This window comes from Haemorhous mexicanus, chromosome 5 (assembly GCF_027477595.1).
Source record: "Haemorhous mexicanus isolate bHaeMex1 chromosome 5, bHaeMex1.pri, whole genome shotgun sequence".
NCBI lineage: Eukaryota > Metazoa > Chordata > Aves > Passeriformes > Fringillidae > Haemorhous > Haemorhous mexicanus.
In genome coordinates, this window is record NC_082345.1 from 28,432,892 (window position 1) to 28,450,071 (window position 17,180).

Sequence of the window (17,180 nt, forward strand, 5' to 3'; positions counted from 1 at the left end):
AATCTGTCGGGCTTTGGAAGGTGCACGAAGGGTCACTGCCGGCAGCCCCGGCCGTGGAGGGCAGCGGCGGGAGGGCTGAGCGGCGTCGGGCACGGAGCGCGGCCGCTGCGGGAAGGGACCGTGCTGCCGTGGCTCTGCACGTTGCCATGGAAACAAAGCTGGATCCTTAATCGGGATGCGTGTGGATGTGAATCCACCGTCTGCTGGCCTTTTGGCCTCATCTCCTGCTGCCCCAGTGCCAGCGTGGTTGTGACTGTCCTGTGCCAAGTGGGTGGGAGGGGAGCTGGTGTGGAGGGACTCTGTGGGGCTGAGGGTGCAGGAGAAGGGTCCAAGGAGAGAGGTTAAAGTTGTTCCCTGGTTCCTGGGAGTGGAAAACACCTCTGCTGAGGTGCTGGGGGCAAGGGGAGCCTGAGGAGCAGGCAGCAAGGGTATGGCAGCTGTGGTGGGGAGCACTGTGAGATATTGGGGTGCCTAGACACTGCAGGAAGGGAATGAGTCTTGAGAAGGTCATTGGTACATGGCATCATGTGTGGACCTTTAGATAGCACCCAACAGGCTACCTAGAAGAATGGCACAATTGTATCATAACAAATTTAGCTCAGGGACTGCACTGACACCACTCCGCAGCTTCAAGGACCCCAGGTAATACTTCTGCAAGCTGTTGCTGTGCCTTACGGTCTTTCTAGGTTAGCTCTGGCATTTCTGAGGTAGGGATGTGGCATTATACAACATAGACATGGTTTTGAGAGGTCTGAAAATGTGAGGAGGCTGTTGCTGGGGAATTAAAGCAATTGCATAGTGCACTTAGAACGAGCTTATGCAAAAATGGGTGAGCAAAGAGATCTCACTTAATGTATTCCCTCTGCACTGTGAGGAGTGCAAAGAAAAATTTGCTAAATGAAAATCTTTTCAGTTGCAATACCTAGCTCAATCAATACCTAGAAGAAGGCATTTCAGGGAAACCCAGAAGCTGTAGCAAAAGCTCTTGACACCTCAAGAGGCAATAATCTGCCTTTAGAGTCCGTAAAGAATGCAAGATAATTGATAAACTCTGAGGAGGTGGTTTGCTGGAAGCTGTAGGATGGAAGATGTTGCCCACTTGCAGTCCTGAAAAATCCCCTGCCAAGATTCACTATCAATGGTGATATGTCCATATCCCAGCAGGAAGGATTATGATCAGCCTGCCTAATGTCCTCCTGACACTTCTGTTGAAATGCTGTTCATGTTAAGTCTAGACTGCAAACTTGCTCAGCATCACTGTACCCTGTTAAAATGCTGCTGTCAGAATTCCCAGAGAACTGAGAACTTTCTTTGCCCAAGTCCAAGATACACAACTGACCTTGTGTAAGGAAGCAAACTGCCCCGAGAAGGACGGAGTCCGAGACTGGGAGGTCTTGTATGATTAATTTCTGTTGAAACAGACATGCTGGTGCTTATGGAGTGAAATGGAAATCTTCTGGGGACCCAACAATTGATGCATAGCAATGAAACACACAAATTACCAATGGGCTGTGCAGCCCCCCACCCTCAACCCCCAAAGATAGCTGAAGGGGAATGCATGGCCCTTGATTTAGCATCCTCAGCACTTTATATAGGAATGGAATATGTACATTGTAAAGCAGAAAAATCTGTGAAAATATTGCTTACTTTTTCTTCCTTGGATATCCTAGAGTTACAGTGTAAAGAGAGATTCAGTAGGAAGGCCAGTGAGGAAAGGCCATGTTTTTCCACTGATGAATAGAGAGGTTTGTCCATAGCCTAGTGCAGAATGCACAGGGAGCCTGACCGTATTTTCACTTCCATTTAGAGAGCATGCTAACACTATGAAGTTAGTGGGATTAGCCTGAGGAGCAAAAGCACAGAGATCTACTGTCAGCCCTTAGAAACTGCTGGGTGACATAACAGGAGCAGTTGGACACCAAATGAGCTGTAGAACGCTGGGTTGATGTTTTCCATGCAGTGTGCTTCATTCACTGAGCTTGCCCAGTCTGCAAGGCTGCATGCCTTGAAGAGCACCAACACCAAGATAATAAATGTACATCGTTCTTCAACACTGCTCCTTCTACTCTTAGCACACAGAAAAGGAGAATGTCCTCTGAGATAAAGGGTGCACAGCTACTGCTGCAGGCTCCTACGCAGTGCAGACAAATGCCTAGTGTAGGAATGTACACATCCTGAAGGCACTGAGATAATGAAAAGGTTGAGCTCCTTGCACTAGCCACCACTGTGGAAGGAAAATTTTTTCATCTTGGTGCTTCTCAGGAGGAGATATTCAGAAGTTTTATATAAAAAAGAGAAAAAACACTTCCTACTAGCAAAAAAAAGAAAATTATCTTAAAGCTAGATGACCAGAGTGATGTCTTTGTATCAGCTTTCAGAATTGCTTAGCTGCACCCTGAAATAAACCTTCCTGTGGCTAAACCCTTCCCGCAAATATTCCCTCGTGTGACCTACCTAAAGAAAAAACAATTTTGATTTTTTTTTCATTTTTGTATTTTTTTTTTAACTCAGATCTTCTTGATGTATATTATTTACATGACTACTTGCCTCCATGGAAGGTAAGTCCTGAAGGACTGTATTTTGTCAGAAGGAATAAAGTCTGTTAAAACTATATCTTGAGTGTTTTCACCCATGATTTGAAGGCATCTGTCTTCCTCTGGGCTGTGGCCAGGGATGTGTAGTGAAGCAGCCTGTGTGAACCCTGGCTTCTCCCTGAGAACACAAACCAGAGGCTTAATCAGCTCTGAATGCATGTGTGGTGTTGCAGACACTGCTCTTCAGTAAGTCTGGGCTGCACCATCACCTGATTTCATAGGGATCATTGTCAGGTGCCAACTCAGGTGCTGCCAGCCTGCATGGGAGTGTGGCTGCCATACTGGGGATGAGACACTTTGCCTGTTTTGAGGCATCCTGCAAGTAATTGCCTTTGTACACATGGACACGTTTATGTCTGTATAGACACACACCTGCATGCAGTGAGAAACCAGGAGTGCAGGAAGACAGAGAATGACTTGGAGTGATACAAAGGGGAAGGAAAGACAAAACACCACAGCCTATGGTTCTTCCCTTGCAGCCAGTGCAGTGCTGGACACGACTTTTTCTTTTCTCCCCTCATATGGTCATTTGTTTATCTTTTGTCACAGGCCCTGGCCAGGCAGTGTTCAGACTGAATAGCTCGTTTCTCCCCTGCTTGCTGCAGTCCCTGCTGATGCTTCCATCTCCTTCCCACTCCCCCATTGTGCCAGAGCGTGTGGTTAAGAAAGAGGACGGACAAGGAGATGCAGGAAAACAAGATGCACCAGCTTTGCCTTTGAGTCAGTCAAAGAGCTATTTCTATACCTAACACATCTCACTCTGGTTTTTTTTCTCTTAGATGCTTTTGTTACTCTTATTATTAATGACCAGCAGAGGCAAATTCTTTTGCTGCTCTATCATTCCCTTTCTCTGCTGTGTCGATCCTCGACAGAAATCTCAGTTTCTCATGAGCGTGTGTGATCTTGAAAAAGATATGGCAGTTCAGTCTCAGCCTCGGGTTTTGTTTAAAAAAGTACAAAGCCTAATATAGATAGAAAAATTTGTATTCAAGTATAAAAAGTATCTTATTTATTATGCTGCTGCTTTCAAGTTATGTCAAGGGCATATTGAATATATAGATATATATTAATGTGCAGGTAGGTATAGAAAGAACCTGAATTCAATTATGTGTGCTTCGGCACAGAGTTAAGCTGACTGGAAATGGGCTTCTTGACTTTCCTTGTCCAAGAAAAAAATATACAAAACTGAAACTTGTATCACCCTTATTGCAAAGTCAGACAGACCAACTCCCACTTTCAGGTCCTCTTCATCGAATCCTGAGGAGTGTAAATGTTCATGTTCTTAGATCATGGAAGTGGATATAAAGGTCCTTACAGCAGCAATCACTGTTGCAACTGTAAATATTAGGTACTTCAGGAATGGTGGGGATGATTTCAGACTCTAGTTCTACAAGTCTCCTGTGGTCTCCAGTCTTTTACCAAGAACAGTTTCCAATCCCTTGGAGTTCAGAAATGGCTGTTCCATCGATAGGGAGTTTGCCACAACTTGTGCCTCAGTCTCATAACAACAAGAGCCGTGAAATACAGCTATTAATCATCAGGGCAAAGAAAAGAAATGAAACAGCTATGATCCCAAACAAAAATAATAGAAAAAAAATAATGCAGCAGCTGTGGATTTGGCAGAAGATGCTGCATATGTTTGGATGGGCATCTGTGCATGCAGGAGACTTCATGTATTTGTGAGTGGTTTTATCTGTAAAGCTGCAAAAAACCTCCTATTGAGTTTTCAAGACTTAATAGATGGGAGCTCAAGAAGATTTGAGAAGGGAGCTTCTTTCCTGTCTAAAATATGTGTAAATAACTTCATTGGTCTCAGAGTTTCCACTGGGGATGAGGAGAATCAATAATCATTTAAAACTTTGTGAATCAATTTGATAAGCAAGACAGACATGACAGCAGCTTCCCTACAGGGGCACTCCTCGCTGGTTGGTTAGGAAGGAGAGCTGGGTAGAGAAGGTAGGTGCAGTTTTCATTCATCCTGGAACACAAGAGGTAACTAACTATGGCCACAGCACTGGAATCCTTGTTTCAGCCAAGGACTCTTACAACACACCACCTCAGTGATACGGTAGCTTTCCAAAGCAGCGACTTAATCCAGAGGCCTGGTCCAATGGGCCAGGAGAAGAATTCATCTTCTCCTCAGACTTGGAGAGTCCCCAGCTAGATCTAATACCAGAATAAGGGTCACCAGGATGGTACAGGCTGGGATTTGAACTAGTTAGCTCTCCTGATTTGGCAGCTCCACTGGACACGAGCTGGAGCTTCCACACAGTGCTGATGAACAGATGCCTTAGGGGCAGTGCATGGTTTCTGTGCCTCCTGTTGCCTGGTGCAGACATACACATTCTGTGCTAATGAGACAGCTGCTTGCCAGCAGCATGGCCAAACAAAAATGGACCAGGGTACTGTTTCTTCATTTTTTTTGCCCAGATTATTTCCTCCTCTTCTGAAAGTATAAGGCAGGGGGTAAAATCTCTCTTAAAATAAAACCACACAGAGCTGCCTTCTTGCCTCGTATACAGAACAATGATTTGGCATTCCTCCTGTCCCAGCCCTTGCTGTAAAACACAGGTTGAAGTGAGCTGAGTAAGGTTTGGGAGAGCTCAAGGCAACAAGGAATTGTACTCTGAGCAAGCAGCACCCCCTATCCAAAGGGATGGAATCTGATCTGGAAGGTGCGGTGGAGGGAATTGTGGCTACTCACTGTCCCAGAAAGCTGTGAGTGTGAAATGGTGACTGCTCACTCCCGGGCTCAGGAGGATAAAAGTGCCCTCTCTTCTTTCCGAGTGGCCCCTCAGCCCCGCTCCCCTTCCCGAGCATCTCTGCAGTCCCGGCAGGCTGTCGGGGGATGAAACCCGCGCTGTGATTTGGGTAGTGACGCCCAGCCCCAGCCTTCGCAGCTCCTGTGCCGTGCCGTGCCGTGCCGTGCCGTGCCGTGCCGGGCCGTGCCTCGCCTCCCGGTGGGATGCCGGCGGTCGGGAGCTTGCGGCCGCAGCTGCATTTCATGTGCGCAGTTGCCAAGGGAACTTGGCTGCCGAACTGGGACCAGGGCGGTGGGGCAGGACGGGTGCCTACCTCTCTGTCTCACTGTGTCTCTGTCTCTCTCTCTCTCTATTTTTTTTTTTTTAATTTATTTTTCCTTTGGGATATATTCAGAATATCAATTATGACTCTCTTAGAGAAGAGGCAGCCAGGTATGAGGTAATGGGAAATCTGGAGTCTGTGCAATCTAGTCAAACCTCAGCTCTTGGTTTTGTCCACCTGCTAGAGAGCTCTCCGAGTTTGAGTGGTTTTTATTTTTTCTTCAAGTGACAGAATTGCCCATTTACTGCTGTCCAGGATGGATGAGGCTGAAGCCTTTTATTGCTCCTTGCCTTAAGGAAAGCAGAGGGCACATCTACACAGACTTTGCATGCAGCTGCTCACTCATGTGTACTCTAAGGCAAGCCAACTCTGATCCAAAGGGTATGAAAGTTATATTGATGTGTTAAAAATTACCTAAACTCATTAATAATACCAGCCTGTGAGAAAAGATTAAATCCTGGCACAATATTACTTAAAACTGTCTGCCTTACTTCAGCTGTCTATCTTAGAGCATATGCACAGCCAACTTCACTCTGCCCATAAAGGCTGACTAGAACTTGGCATCATGAGGACTGCAGGTGACATCTCTTAGGACAGAGAAAACAACAAACAGCTTAGCCTGCAGAAGGTTAATGATTAAATTAAATAAGCAAGGCAAAATTTGAGAGATAGGAGGTATCACTGCTTTATGAGAAAAGAGGAATAGAGGCACTTAACAGACACATTCTGACCTGTCCTCAGCTGGACCATAGTGAGAAAAGATCTTAAGCTCCTGAGAGGCTCAGGGGGCATTGAATGCAATGCTGAACTTCCAGGACTTATGTAAATTGACTCTGTGAACCTTTGGAGGTTCAGCTCATATGAAGGTTTGTTCATAATAAGAGACCAAAGGTATACTTGATGAAATGGGAGAGCAGTTAATTTAGAAATTATAAAAAGAAATAGTATTTCACCCAGGATAGCTGATTTGAGAAATTTATTCAATGACATCTTGCCAGATACTGTGACTGGACTTTTTTAAAAGTGCTGGATAGTTTTATGGCTGCTCTTGATTAATAGGGCTGTACCAAATGACATCCCATTCAGCTTACAGTCAAAATTCAGTCCTTAGTCTGGAGGGTAAGACAGCCAGAAAAGAAGAGCCAGGCAAACACCATGATGTAATCAGATGGATGAGTAATGGGGCAGTCTGACTTTCATTTGTTTTGGGCTGGCAATGTCAAGATAATAGGCCAGCCTAGTGGGCTTCCCTGAGTTGGGACAGGGAAACTGGTTCTGGGCTGCCCAAATTGCCTGCATGGTGTACTGTCACCTGGGGGTGGGCTCTGCTCAGTGTAGCCAGTGCTCCAATCTGTCCATGTGCTTCATCTAACAAGGAAATACACACCTACAGAGGTGAAAATGGAAATGTAACAATCCTGGTGGGAAACTGTTTATCCTGGCAGCTTGCTAACTGCTGTTTCTCCTCTGTGGAAAAATGCTGGTATCCATGCATGATGCTCTGGGAAGCTGGTACAACATACCATCATACATTAGCCTGCTTTTACCAGTCATTGTTTATAAAAGTCACAATTTTTTCACTGTCTCTTTAGCCAAATAACTGAATTTTTCTGAATTGTATATGTCAGGCAATGGCTCTGGTATGTTTGACTCCTTCATCTTTTTTATCAACTGCATGTGGTATAGAGTGGAACAGCACCAAGATCAAGATTATAGAATCTAGGTTATCTTGTGTTTCTTCTGTTGCAAAGTCTTTTGAACAAATTATTTCTGCAGACCCTTAAGTAGAAAGTGGAAATCACTTAGCTGTTTTCAGCCCTTGAGTCATCTTTAATTGGAGACCTTTTTGTTGCAGCTCTCAGGAGCTCCTTGGTGCTGGAGCACTTGGACTGTTGCCCCTGGGTTAGGGCTCTGCAGCAGACCTGTTTCCACTGCTACAGAGAGATTAGTGTCCAATCCATGACTGGGGTCTGTGTTTATGGTGAAACTTTTATGTGTAGGTAATGTCATTATACATGTGAATTTAGTATATTTGTTATCATTTACCAGGGTAACAATTGAACTGTGCTAACAATTCTATATTCTTCATTGCAATTAGTAGCCATCAGAGATTGTGGCTTCCAGAGAGGACCTAGAGAGTCGACAGCCATTCTCCTAATTAATTTATCACAGTGTATCCTGTCTTTCTATCAGTGGTGACATTGAAGTGGGTCTCTTGCTGTCTCTCATCCACCAATTCCTGTAACTATCAACTCTGGGCTATGTATCCTTCTGTCAAATAAGCCTAGTGTGTTCAGTAATTATTGCAAGAACGAGGGGGGGAGCTGATAAATGATATGGTTATATAAACCACATTTGTTCATCTAAGAAATTTGAACTTCCCACTGATAGCACGTTCCCAGGGCAGCTTGGAGGATTTTCACTAAGAAGTTCACTCACTCCTCAGTGAATCAGAACGTGGGAAAAGGATTGCAGGAGGTCATGTGCTATGCAAGTCAAAATCATTAGTAACCCAGGGAACCTATTTCAGTAAAACAGGAAAGTTTTCAAATCTTATTAAATAGTATAAACTAGGCATAGTCATTAGGAAATGACACAGTTCAACGTGCTCCAACTTTACATTGAGTAGGTTTTGCTATGAATGTATTTGTGGAAGTGTGAGTGTGTATATGTGTGTGAGAGGCAGAGATTTTGTTTTAGATGCCAATTCCACCAGGAGGACATAATATTAGGTCTGTAGTGTCACCATGTTCTCATGGTCCCTACTGCGAGCATTCAAGAAAGGGCTCACACAGCATGATACAACATAAAAGCCAGAGTTATATTGTATTGAGTTGTTGAAAACTAAATAAAAAAATTAAATTTGGACAGAAAAAACCAAACAGACAGAGGATCCTGACTGTAGGCTAGCCTGAGGCAGTAATGGATTTGTGGTAAGATAAACAGAAGTAAATGAACACTTAAGCAACAAAGATCCTGATTTCCTGTCAGATATGTTATAACAAACAGGACTCAGACATACAGGAAACTAAATTATAAGACGGTGAACTGTAGTGGCATTTCCCATCATGAGCAGTAAAACTCCCAGTGAATCAAGCACCCCACCAGGACTGTGACAAAAGGCTACACAGCGGTGTCTCAGTTTTGAAGAAAAGAAATACATAGGTAGGCAAATGAAAGCCTGTGTTTTCCCAGAAGTTATTTGGTGCTTGCTCACTCCTTTTTGCCCCCTCCAAATTATGTGGTAGACAGGACTGAAATCTAAACAAGAGGCAGCCCTGTGTGGTTTGGCTGTTGGTCATAGAGTGATTTTACAAATCAAGACTGTACTAAAGACACATGAACAGCTTTTCTTCTAAATCAGGAAGTGAGAAGAGGGCTTTGGAACGTGATAGTGGCCTGAGTCATAAGGATCTGCTAGGATCCCCTCTGTGAGCTGGAGAGGAAGGGAAGACCCCAGTTGTTAAATTATGGCTGCACAGGAAGCCTAGTGAAGCAGCAAATGGGGTTAAATATACAGATGTTCCCAAAAGCCTAATAAAAAGGGGCTACTAGCTTAGCAGTACAAATTGTGTTTGTCCTGCACCTGTGTGGAGACAGCAGAGTACAGCATTTGGCAGTGACATGGTATATTTCTCAAAATCCTGGAAGCAAACAAGTGCTCTGGACTTGCTCCTTACTTGAATTCCTTGTGCATAACTTGACACATCTTGCCTTTGTGGGGTCTGGCACTTTGACTGAAGCTAAAGGAGCTTGCCACCCCTAGCAAAAATGTGTTCATGGACCAGCCACCAGTGTGTGGAGCACAGAACCAGGTTACTTTCAGGTGGGCTGCACAGAGGGAGCATAGCATGCTGATCTCCTCACTCACTGCCAGGGCAGCAGTCAATGCCATGGCTCAGTGCAAGGCTGAGCCAGTTCCTCAGCATTAGTGCACCACTGCAACTGTTTTTGGGGATCTTGCATTCCCCTGCTTTTGGATGTTCCCCAGTCTGCCCCATGCTGAGAAGCAGTTTTGCTCTGGATTGTAAGATCCTGTTTTTAAGGTAGTAATTGTATTTGCCTGCCTGGGGAATCTAGAGTGTCTGTTAGGAAGGAACTTGTGAGAAAAGCTCTCTGAGGACCTCTCCTTCCACATCTGAAGTAAATGGCTCGTTAAATGGCAGTGATTGGTTTCAAATGGTGCAGCTGGAGGAGGGCTCCTGGGAGAGTGACCTGCAGCCTTGCCAAGGGCTCACATCTTCAGTGAGGTGTGGGTCAGACCTGGCCTATCTGCAAGTCTGAAGAACTTAGGAGGATTGGTGATAGTACTTTAAACCTTGTCCTACCTCTGCAAACTGTCTTCCATCCACCTAGGAACTCAGTAGCCACCAGTCTGCAAGAGGAGGCTTCATGGTGAGTGTGTTTGTACCGTCACTGTGTGCAATCCAGCCTTCTTATTTGAAGGGTTAAACGTGCAGGAGGAGGAGGCAATACTTGTCCCAGCATTGGTAAACTCAGAGCAGATTTTCTGTGGGAAGCCATCTGTCAACTGGGGAGTGGTGCTGTGTCAATTGATCAGCTCCACCTCCAGCTCAGCTCTGCAAACTACGGATCCCTGACCTTGTAGGGTGACAGTGGAGGAGTACTGGGATCTCTGGAAGCTTTGAGATCCTGTAATGGAGCCTCTGCTCTTTCAGACTGTGTGAGGGACACCTTGCAGCATCTTGCTGTCTCTTGCATCAGGTAGTAGTGGAAAGCCTGAGCTTGCAGGTGAAAGGGCTGAAGGAGGAAGATAAGCTTTTTCCTGTGTCCAGGGGATTGTATTTCACCTGGATGATGTGTGATGTAAGGGACTTCTGATTAAAACTTGACCTATCCCTGTCCCAAACTTAAAACTGTCTCCCAGTGGCAATGCTGAAAGATATTTTGGCTGTTTCAAGGTAAAATAGGAAGGTGGAAAATGTGGAATTTCTTCAGGAAAAAACGGGAACTTATAATGTTCTGTAAAAACCCATAATGTCTGGAAGGGCAAAATACTCCTTTTTGTTTTTAGAGTGTAATAAAGCAATAGTGATTCTGTAGGGTATATGTGTGTAAAGGTGGTAAAACCACCTTAGATCTGTCTCCTGATTAAAAAACTTTCACTGTAGCACTACAGTGAGGTCAAATTCATACTCTGGTAGCCTCACTGTTCTGTATCAGTTTAGCTCCTTCTCTTTTTCCTTGACTTTTCATCAGGCATGCCCAAAAGGTTGGGAAGAAAATTGTGGCTTTTGGACATTTTTCTTAGTTTGCTTTTTGTCCCCCTCAAAAGGTAGTGACTGAGATTTCTATCCAACTCTATCAGCAATTCTCCTGATTTATTATGAGAGGGACACTTTCTTGTCTACTATTGTCTGTCCTTCCTTCTTCACCCCTCTCTGAGTGCTGAGTTGCTCAGGGAATGAAGGACATTTGGCTAGCCCAACTACTGGGGTGATTAAGTGCCAAAAGACATCTTGGCAAACCAAAATCTGGACTGGCTTGTGCCTCCTTAATGCTTCCATTTTGAATATAAGTTGCCTGTTCTTGCTGCTTCTGTAATAGAAATGCCAACAGTTGCTCAAGAGCAATTATTGCGTGCGCAGCCAAGGGGCTTGTGCTTGAGGTAAAGTGGGGTACTTCCATTTCTCAGTGGAGGGGAATTGTTTCGCTGGGTTGTGATAAAGCTCTCTATTTGGTGTATTGATTTTTGATGTTCATACATTCTTGTTAGTGAGGAGCTGTGAGTTTTGTCCCTGAGTCTTTTGGGGCTGAATTCTCTCTGACAGTTAGGCGGTGCACTCATGTGAAACGAACTGTCAGCAGGCATTTTAGCTTGACCCTGTTTAAATCCTTGGGAGGGCATTACCTCCTGCACCTTGCTATCGTGCCTCCTAACTCCTGAGAGTGTGTGTATGTAGCCTGGAAATAGCAGTGGATTTACCAGCTAGTGTCCCCTATTTGTCACTGAGGAAGCAACCAGACAAGACTTCCAGACGCTGTGTGTCAAATGTTCCTGTAATTCAATAACCAGGCCCTTCAGATCTTGGACTCTCTGCTAGAAATGGTGAAAAACTGCAGTCAATTCAGAGGCTCTTATGCATAAGTGTAGAAAGGCTCTTGTTGAACTTAATACAAAAATAAATACTAGTCATTGGCAAGCTGTCTTGCCTTTTCGTGTTGCAGTAAGGCTGAGTCTTCGCACTCTAGCATTCAGTTTGCTACAAGTGGCTTTCAAAGGCACTGTGCAATGAAGGGTGTTGGAGATGCTTGTTCAGGATTTTTTCAAATTCTGGCACAAGCGGTGACAATGGGATGATTTTTTTTTCCCTCTGTCTTTTCTAATGTTCTGCATAAGCTTCAAAGACATAAAGTATCTTTTTTATTAGAAGAGTAGGTTCTTTTCCCAAGCACAGTTTAGAGAGAAGGGGGTGAATTCCAATGATAAAAAATTTGAGTTGTTTTCCAAATATTGAGCGGCTCCAGTTGCTGCTCCTGGTTTTTTTGGTTTTTTTTTTTGGCTTTTGTTTTTTTAACTTGTCTTCAGTTTGTTGCTGTTGTCTTTTCCTTTTTCTTTTTGCATCCATTTATTTTTCCTCTAAGCAAAGAGCAGCCCTAAGAGAACTTTCACATGTGGGTGGTGAGCTGTATGGAGGAAGCAAACAGAGTTTAATCACCAAACCTCATAAGAGAGGCATTTTGTATAGGATGTGACCCCTAGGGAGCTCAGGAAAGAGAAACAAGAAGCTTAAGGCTGGCTATGGAATCAGGCCTTTTTTTTTTGTTTTTTTTTTTTTTCCTGGAGTTGCTGAGCTATAGCATATTTTGTCAATATAGGAAGTGGCTATAGGTTATCAAAACCATGACTAAAGGATGAATGGATGATTGATTGACTACATCCCTGCTGAGAAACAGCTTTACCTGCCAGGCTGTAGGAGACTCAATTTGGTAGAGAACTGTTCTAAATGTGACTATCTTGAGGTAATGTCTTGAGGCACAATCAGTTTTCCCAGGTCTCAAACTCCTGAGTATATTCTTTTGTATCTCTGGTCCAGTTTTCCAGGCTTATTAAAAGGAGGTTGGGCTGTTCTCATTCCTTAAGGCAGTGTTTGGGTTTGGAGAACTTTGTTTTTATGATGGGAATCTCTGCACATAGAGATATAATTTAATTATGGTTTTTTGTTTTTTTTTTTTTTTAATTTGTGGTTGGGTTTTCTTTTATGATCTAATCCTACTCTATAGAAGTCAGGAGGAGTTTGCAATTGCTTTTAAAAGATAGAAGATATAGCCCTAAGAGAGCATATTGGCAATTACTTTTTTCCATTCCTTTCCTTCATGAATGGGGCAAAAGCAGGGATTTGCATTTTTCTGGACGTCATAAATTGAAAGCCTGGTATCTGATGAAATCCCAGGACAGAAGAGATTTACACTATGGCATTGGAGAGCTGAGATCTGTATAAAACTCCTTGGAGTCTTTGTAAAGTGGTACAAGTTCTAATTTTTGCAAAGATTAACTTAGTATGGTAGAAGGATATGAGAGCAATACCAAGAGAAATACTGAGCTGATATTTCTCTAAAACATGGTGTTAATAATCCTCATCATAGTTTAGAAATCTCTGTTTTATTTTAATGTATTTTATGTTATCCTGAGACTGAGCCTTCACGGTTGTACTGAGGAGAACTGTACAGAACTCTGAGCTGCTGCTTGCTTTGGGAGGAGCTAGCAGTAGAGATTGTCAGAGCTATTTGTATCCAATGATTTTGCCTACTCTATTTGTACTTTTGTCTGGATATTCAAACCAGAGTGACTGTCCCAAACTCAGTATCAAAGTGACTGTCCCAAAAATCCATACCAAAACTGCTGTGTATCCTGTTTATGCTACATATAAGGTTATGATAATCCTGTGATTAAAGCTCTTAATTTCATGAAATATTTTGTACCCATTCTGTTTTTCTGTCCTCACTTATGTACCACTTGTTCTCTGTCTGTTAGAATCAGGCCTAACAGTTGAAACCTTTAAGTAATTTTGGCAACCTGCCTTTAAAAATAAAGTAAGGACAGCTGGTCATAAAAAGGATTTTACTTCCTTCTCACTTGCTTCTCTTAAATTTTAAAAAGTTAAAAATCTTTAAGCTCTGGCCAAGATATGAAGTAAGATTCTGACTGTGTGCCTACCCCTTTATGCTCAATGGATTGGCTAGGAATTCTGTTTATTTCCTTTGACATATTCTTGTTTTCTTTTTCTCTCTCTTCCTTTGACTTCCTATTCTAGGATGAGTCATCCATGTTCTTCCAGTTTGGCCCATCAATAGAACAGCAAGCTTCTGTCATGCTCAACATCATGGAAGAATACGACTGGTACATCTTCTCCATTGTCACTACTTACTTCCCTGGTTACCAGGACTTTGTCAACAAGATCCGCAGTACCATTGAGCACAGCTTTGTGGGCTGGGAACTGGAGGAGGTCCTTCTGTTGGACATGTCCCTGGATGACGGGGACTCAAAGATCCAGAACCAGCTCAAGAAGCTCCAAAGCCCTGTTATCCTCCTCTACTGCACAAAGGAAGAGGCCACCTACATTTTTGAGGTGGCCAACTCAGTGGGTCTGACAGGCTATGGTTACACGTGGATCGTGCCCAGCCTGGTGGCAGGGGATACAGACACAGTGCCATCCGAGTTCCCCACCGGGCTCATCTCTGTCTCATATGATGAATGGGACTACGGTCTTCCTGCCAGAGTAAGGGATGGAATAGCCATAATCACCACGGCTGCTTCTGATATGCTGTCTGAACACAGCTTCATCCCTGAGCCCAAGAGCAGCTGTTACAACACCCAGGAGAAAAGGATTTACCAGTCCAACATGCTCAACAGGTAAGAGGAAGAGCTAGGCCAGCCATACAAAAGGGCAGACAAAGATGACCTCTGGTACCAGAGTATTCCTGCTCGGCGTGTGGTGCTTTGGGCCAGCGGGTGGTGTTGGCCAGAGCTGGGCAAGGGGAGGTGAGCTGAGGGTGGGACCTGTGTTGCTGTACATCATGAGTGCCAGTGTTGTCACCCCCTTAGAAAGCCTTCATGCAGCACAGAGGGCAAGTCAGCATGAAGAAAAGGAATAACGAAAGCATAGTGCAACAATTTGAGTGTGCCCCTCAATGCACAGATCTTGGCTTTCATAACAGCACTGAACTTCTTGGGGTGTCTTTGCATGACTGGGTCTGCAGCTCTCAGGTGGGTTCTTGCTGCAAGCAATGGGAATGTTTGTGTTGAAGTCTAGAAGGCACCAGCTTCTGTTCCAGGCACTGGCACTATGTGAACAGGTGTCCCTTATAGGTGGTGGTTGTGTAACCTACCTGGAATAGTTTCATGGCAACTGTTGTCTGAACACCAAGTGTCCTTTTGCTGTTCATTAGCCCTGAATTACAGGATAGAAGAAAGTGCAGAGAGATGTGGAGAACTAGAGCTGCAAAAAGAGTTAGAGCCATCAACTCTGCTCAGATCCTGCTTCATACTCAAAGCCTTTAAAGACCTTGGATGTTTTAAAAATCTGGTTTACCTCGGAGGAGGGCTTGTGCTGTCACCCTGCTCTTCGGCACTTCACTGGCTGTTGTCTGCTGGGTGTTTTGGGTGCTGTTCTTTCTTGTGTACCTTATGCAGAAAGCCTAGTACCTCAATTAGAACAGCACGTTTTTCCACATTGAAAAGGGTATTTAAACACAGGGAAAACCTGTTTGAATAAACATCTTCTTTTTATCCAAATTCAAATTTTCCTAAGAAACAGTGCTAAGGTATCTCTTTAAGGGTGTAGAGGAAGCTTGTGGTAGAACAACCTCAAGAGCAACACTCTGATTACTAAATGTTCCTTTTTGTCCCAGATGGAGTTTTAGCATGTAGCAAAGCAACCCAGATAATTAGACATGGAATCCAGGTGCCCCCTGATCTGCTCAGCTGTCGTTGTCCGATGTTTTACATATAAAATCTTTGGACATGTTAGATCCTTTGTGGTGAGAAAAGAAGAATCCAGGCAGTAGCCATCAGGCCACACAGAGCTCAGTGTCTTTGATCATTTGTCATGTTGAATCACTGAGTGTGCAGATGTGATGGATTGGTCCATATGCTGTGACCCCTCGCTGTCAACTTTACTAAGCAGAGAGAGGGACAAAGGGACAAGGAAGCAGATTTTTGCTTTGCCTAAACATTGGGGACTGTGAGAGAACTTTATTCTTTGGCCCTATATATTACCCATATTGCAATTTGTTCTTTGTCTTTATGATCTCTTGGCATATTGCCAGGTCTCATTGCTTTTACTTTACCTCCCCATGCTGTTTTTTTTCTCTATGCAGGCCTTGAAACTACCAAAGGTGCCCAAAGCTTTTATCTCTTTCCTTCCCAGCTAGGCTTGGGAGTAAGGGCTTTTTCTGCTGCTCTTTTGAGTCATCACTGAAATGATTAAGCAGGGAAAATATATATAGTGTATACAAAGTAATGAGAAGTAACATCGAGGCAGGCTTTTGTTCTACCTTTCCAAATGAAGAGGGATTCTGGGGGAAGCTCTATTGTGTCTTTTCAGCAGTTATCTAGAAAACAAAACGTTCCCTGCTATGTGATGCAGCCCTCTGCAGAGACCTTCTGCTAATGAGTTCTGTTGACACTGTTTGCCTATGCATAACATCACACCCATATAGCTATGCTGCTTCGAGGACCCAGCATAATCTCTCTGCATAGCACCTCTTTGCATTGTTTAGAAGTCACCAGCTCAGAGACTCTTGAGTGTAGATATGCCAGCACTGTTGTGCTGTGTAGAAATGCCCTGAAGCCTCGCCACCCCACATGAAAGCAGTTCCTGTCACTTGTGAAGATCATAGCTTTCTTTTCACCTTCATGGCCCAAATCTTGCTGTTTCTGCTCCCTTGTCTGCTTTGGGTACAGCATTCACAGGAATGAGTGCCAATACGTGTAGATACACCCAGCTCAGTTTGGGTACTGACATCAGTCTCACTGAGAAGCACAGTCAAATTAGTCAGTGCCAGGCTCTGTTCTGCCCCTGTGTAGATAGCTGCAGGCACCTGAGCTAACTCAGAAATAATTATACTTTTGTCGTTACTTGTGAGCACAGTGCAAGTATTCGCTTTGCCTCGCATGGTGCTGGCCTGTGAGGGGGCTCTGACCTTGCATCCTTTCCCCATGTTTCCACACTCTCTGTATTTCCAAGTGAGATGGTTAACAAGTTTGACCTCAGTGAGTTGGGTGCTTAGTTTTCTATTTAAGTCAAATTACTTCCAGGCACCTTTTGAAGTTTAAAAGCTAGCGGTGTCTGAAATAAGCCGTTGCTTTTACAAATCCAAGGGTTCGATAGAAATTGGGTGGCTTCAAGCTCAGCCTCGTGCCTGAAGTCTGTGAGAAGAAAAGGTAGAGGAGAAGCACATGTGGAAGGAGGCAATCATGAAGATGTGAGTTTGCCTCACTGAGCCAAAACCCACAGAGAATAATAGCTGTAATCTGTG

The 17,180-nt window shown here is 44.0% G+C and overlaps 1 protein-coding gene across 1 annotated transcript in view; it reads left to right on the forward strand.

Moving 5' to 3' along the window:
- The window catches only part of LOC132327415 (glutamate receptor ionotropic, NMDA 2B-like), a 57,808-nt gene extending 43,251 nt beyond the window's left edge, over positions 1 to 14,557 (forward strand). The window contains exon 3 of the mRNA XM_059846613.1: positions 13,955 to 14,557. Coding sequence (XP_059702596.1) covers positions 13,955 to 14,557 — 603 coding nt within the window. The remainder of the gene's footprint in view (positions 1 to 13,954) is intronic.
- The last annotated feature ends 2,623 nt before the right edge of the window (positions 14,558 to 17,180 follow it).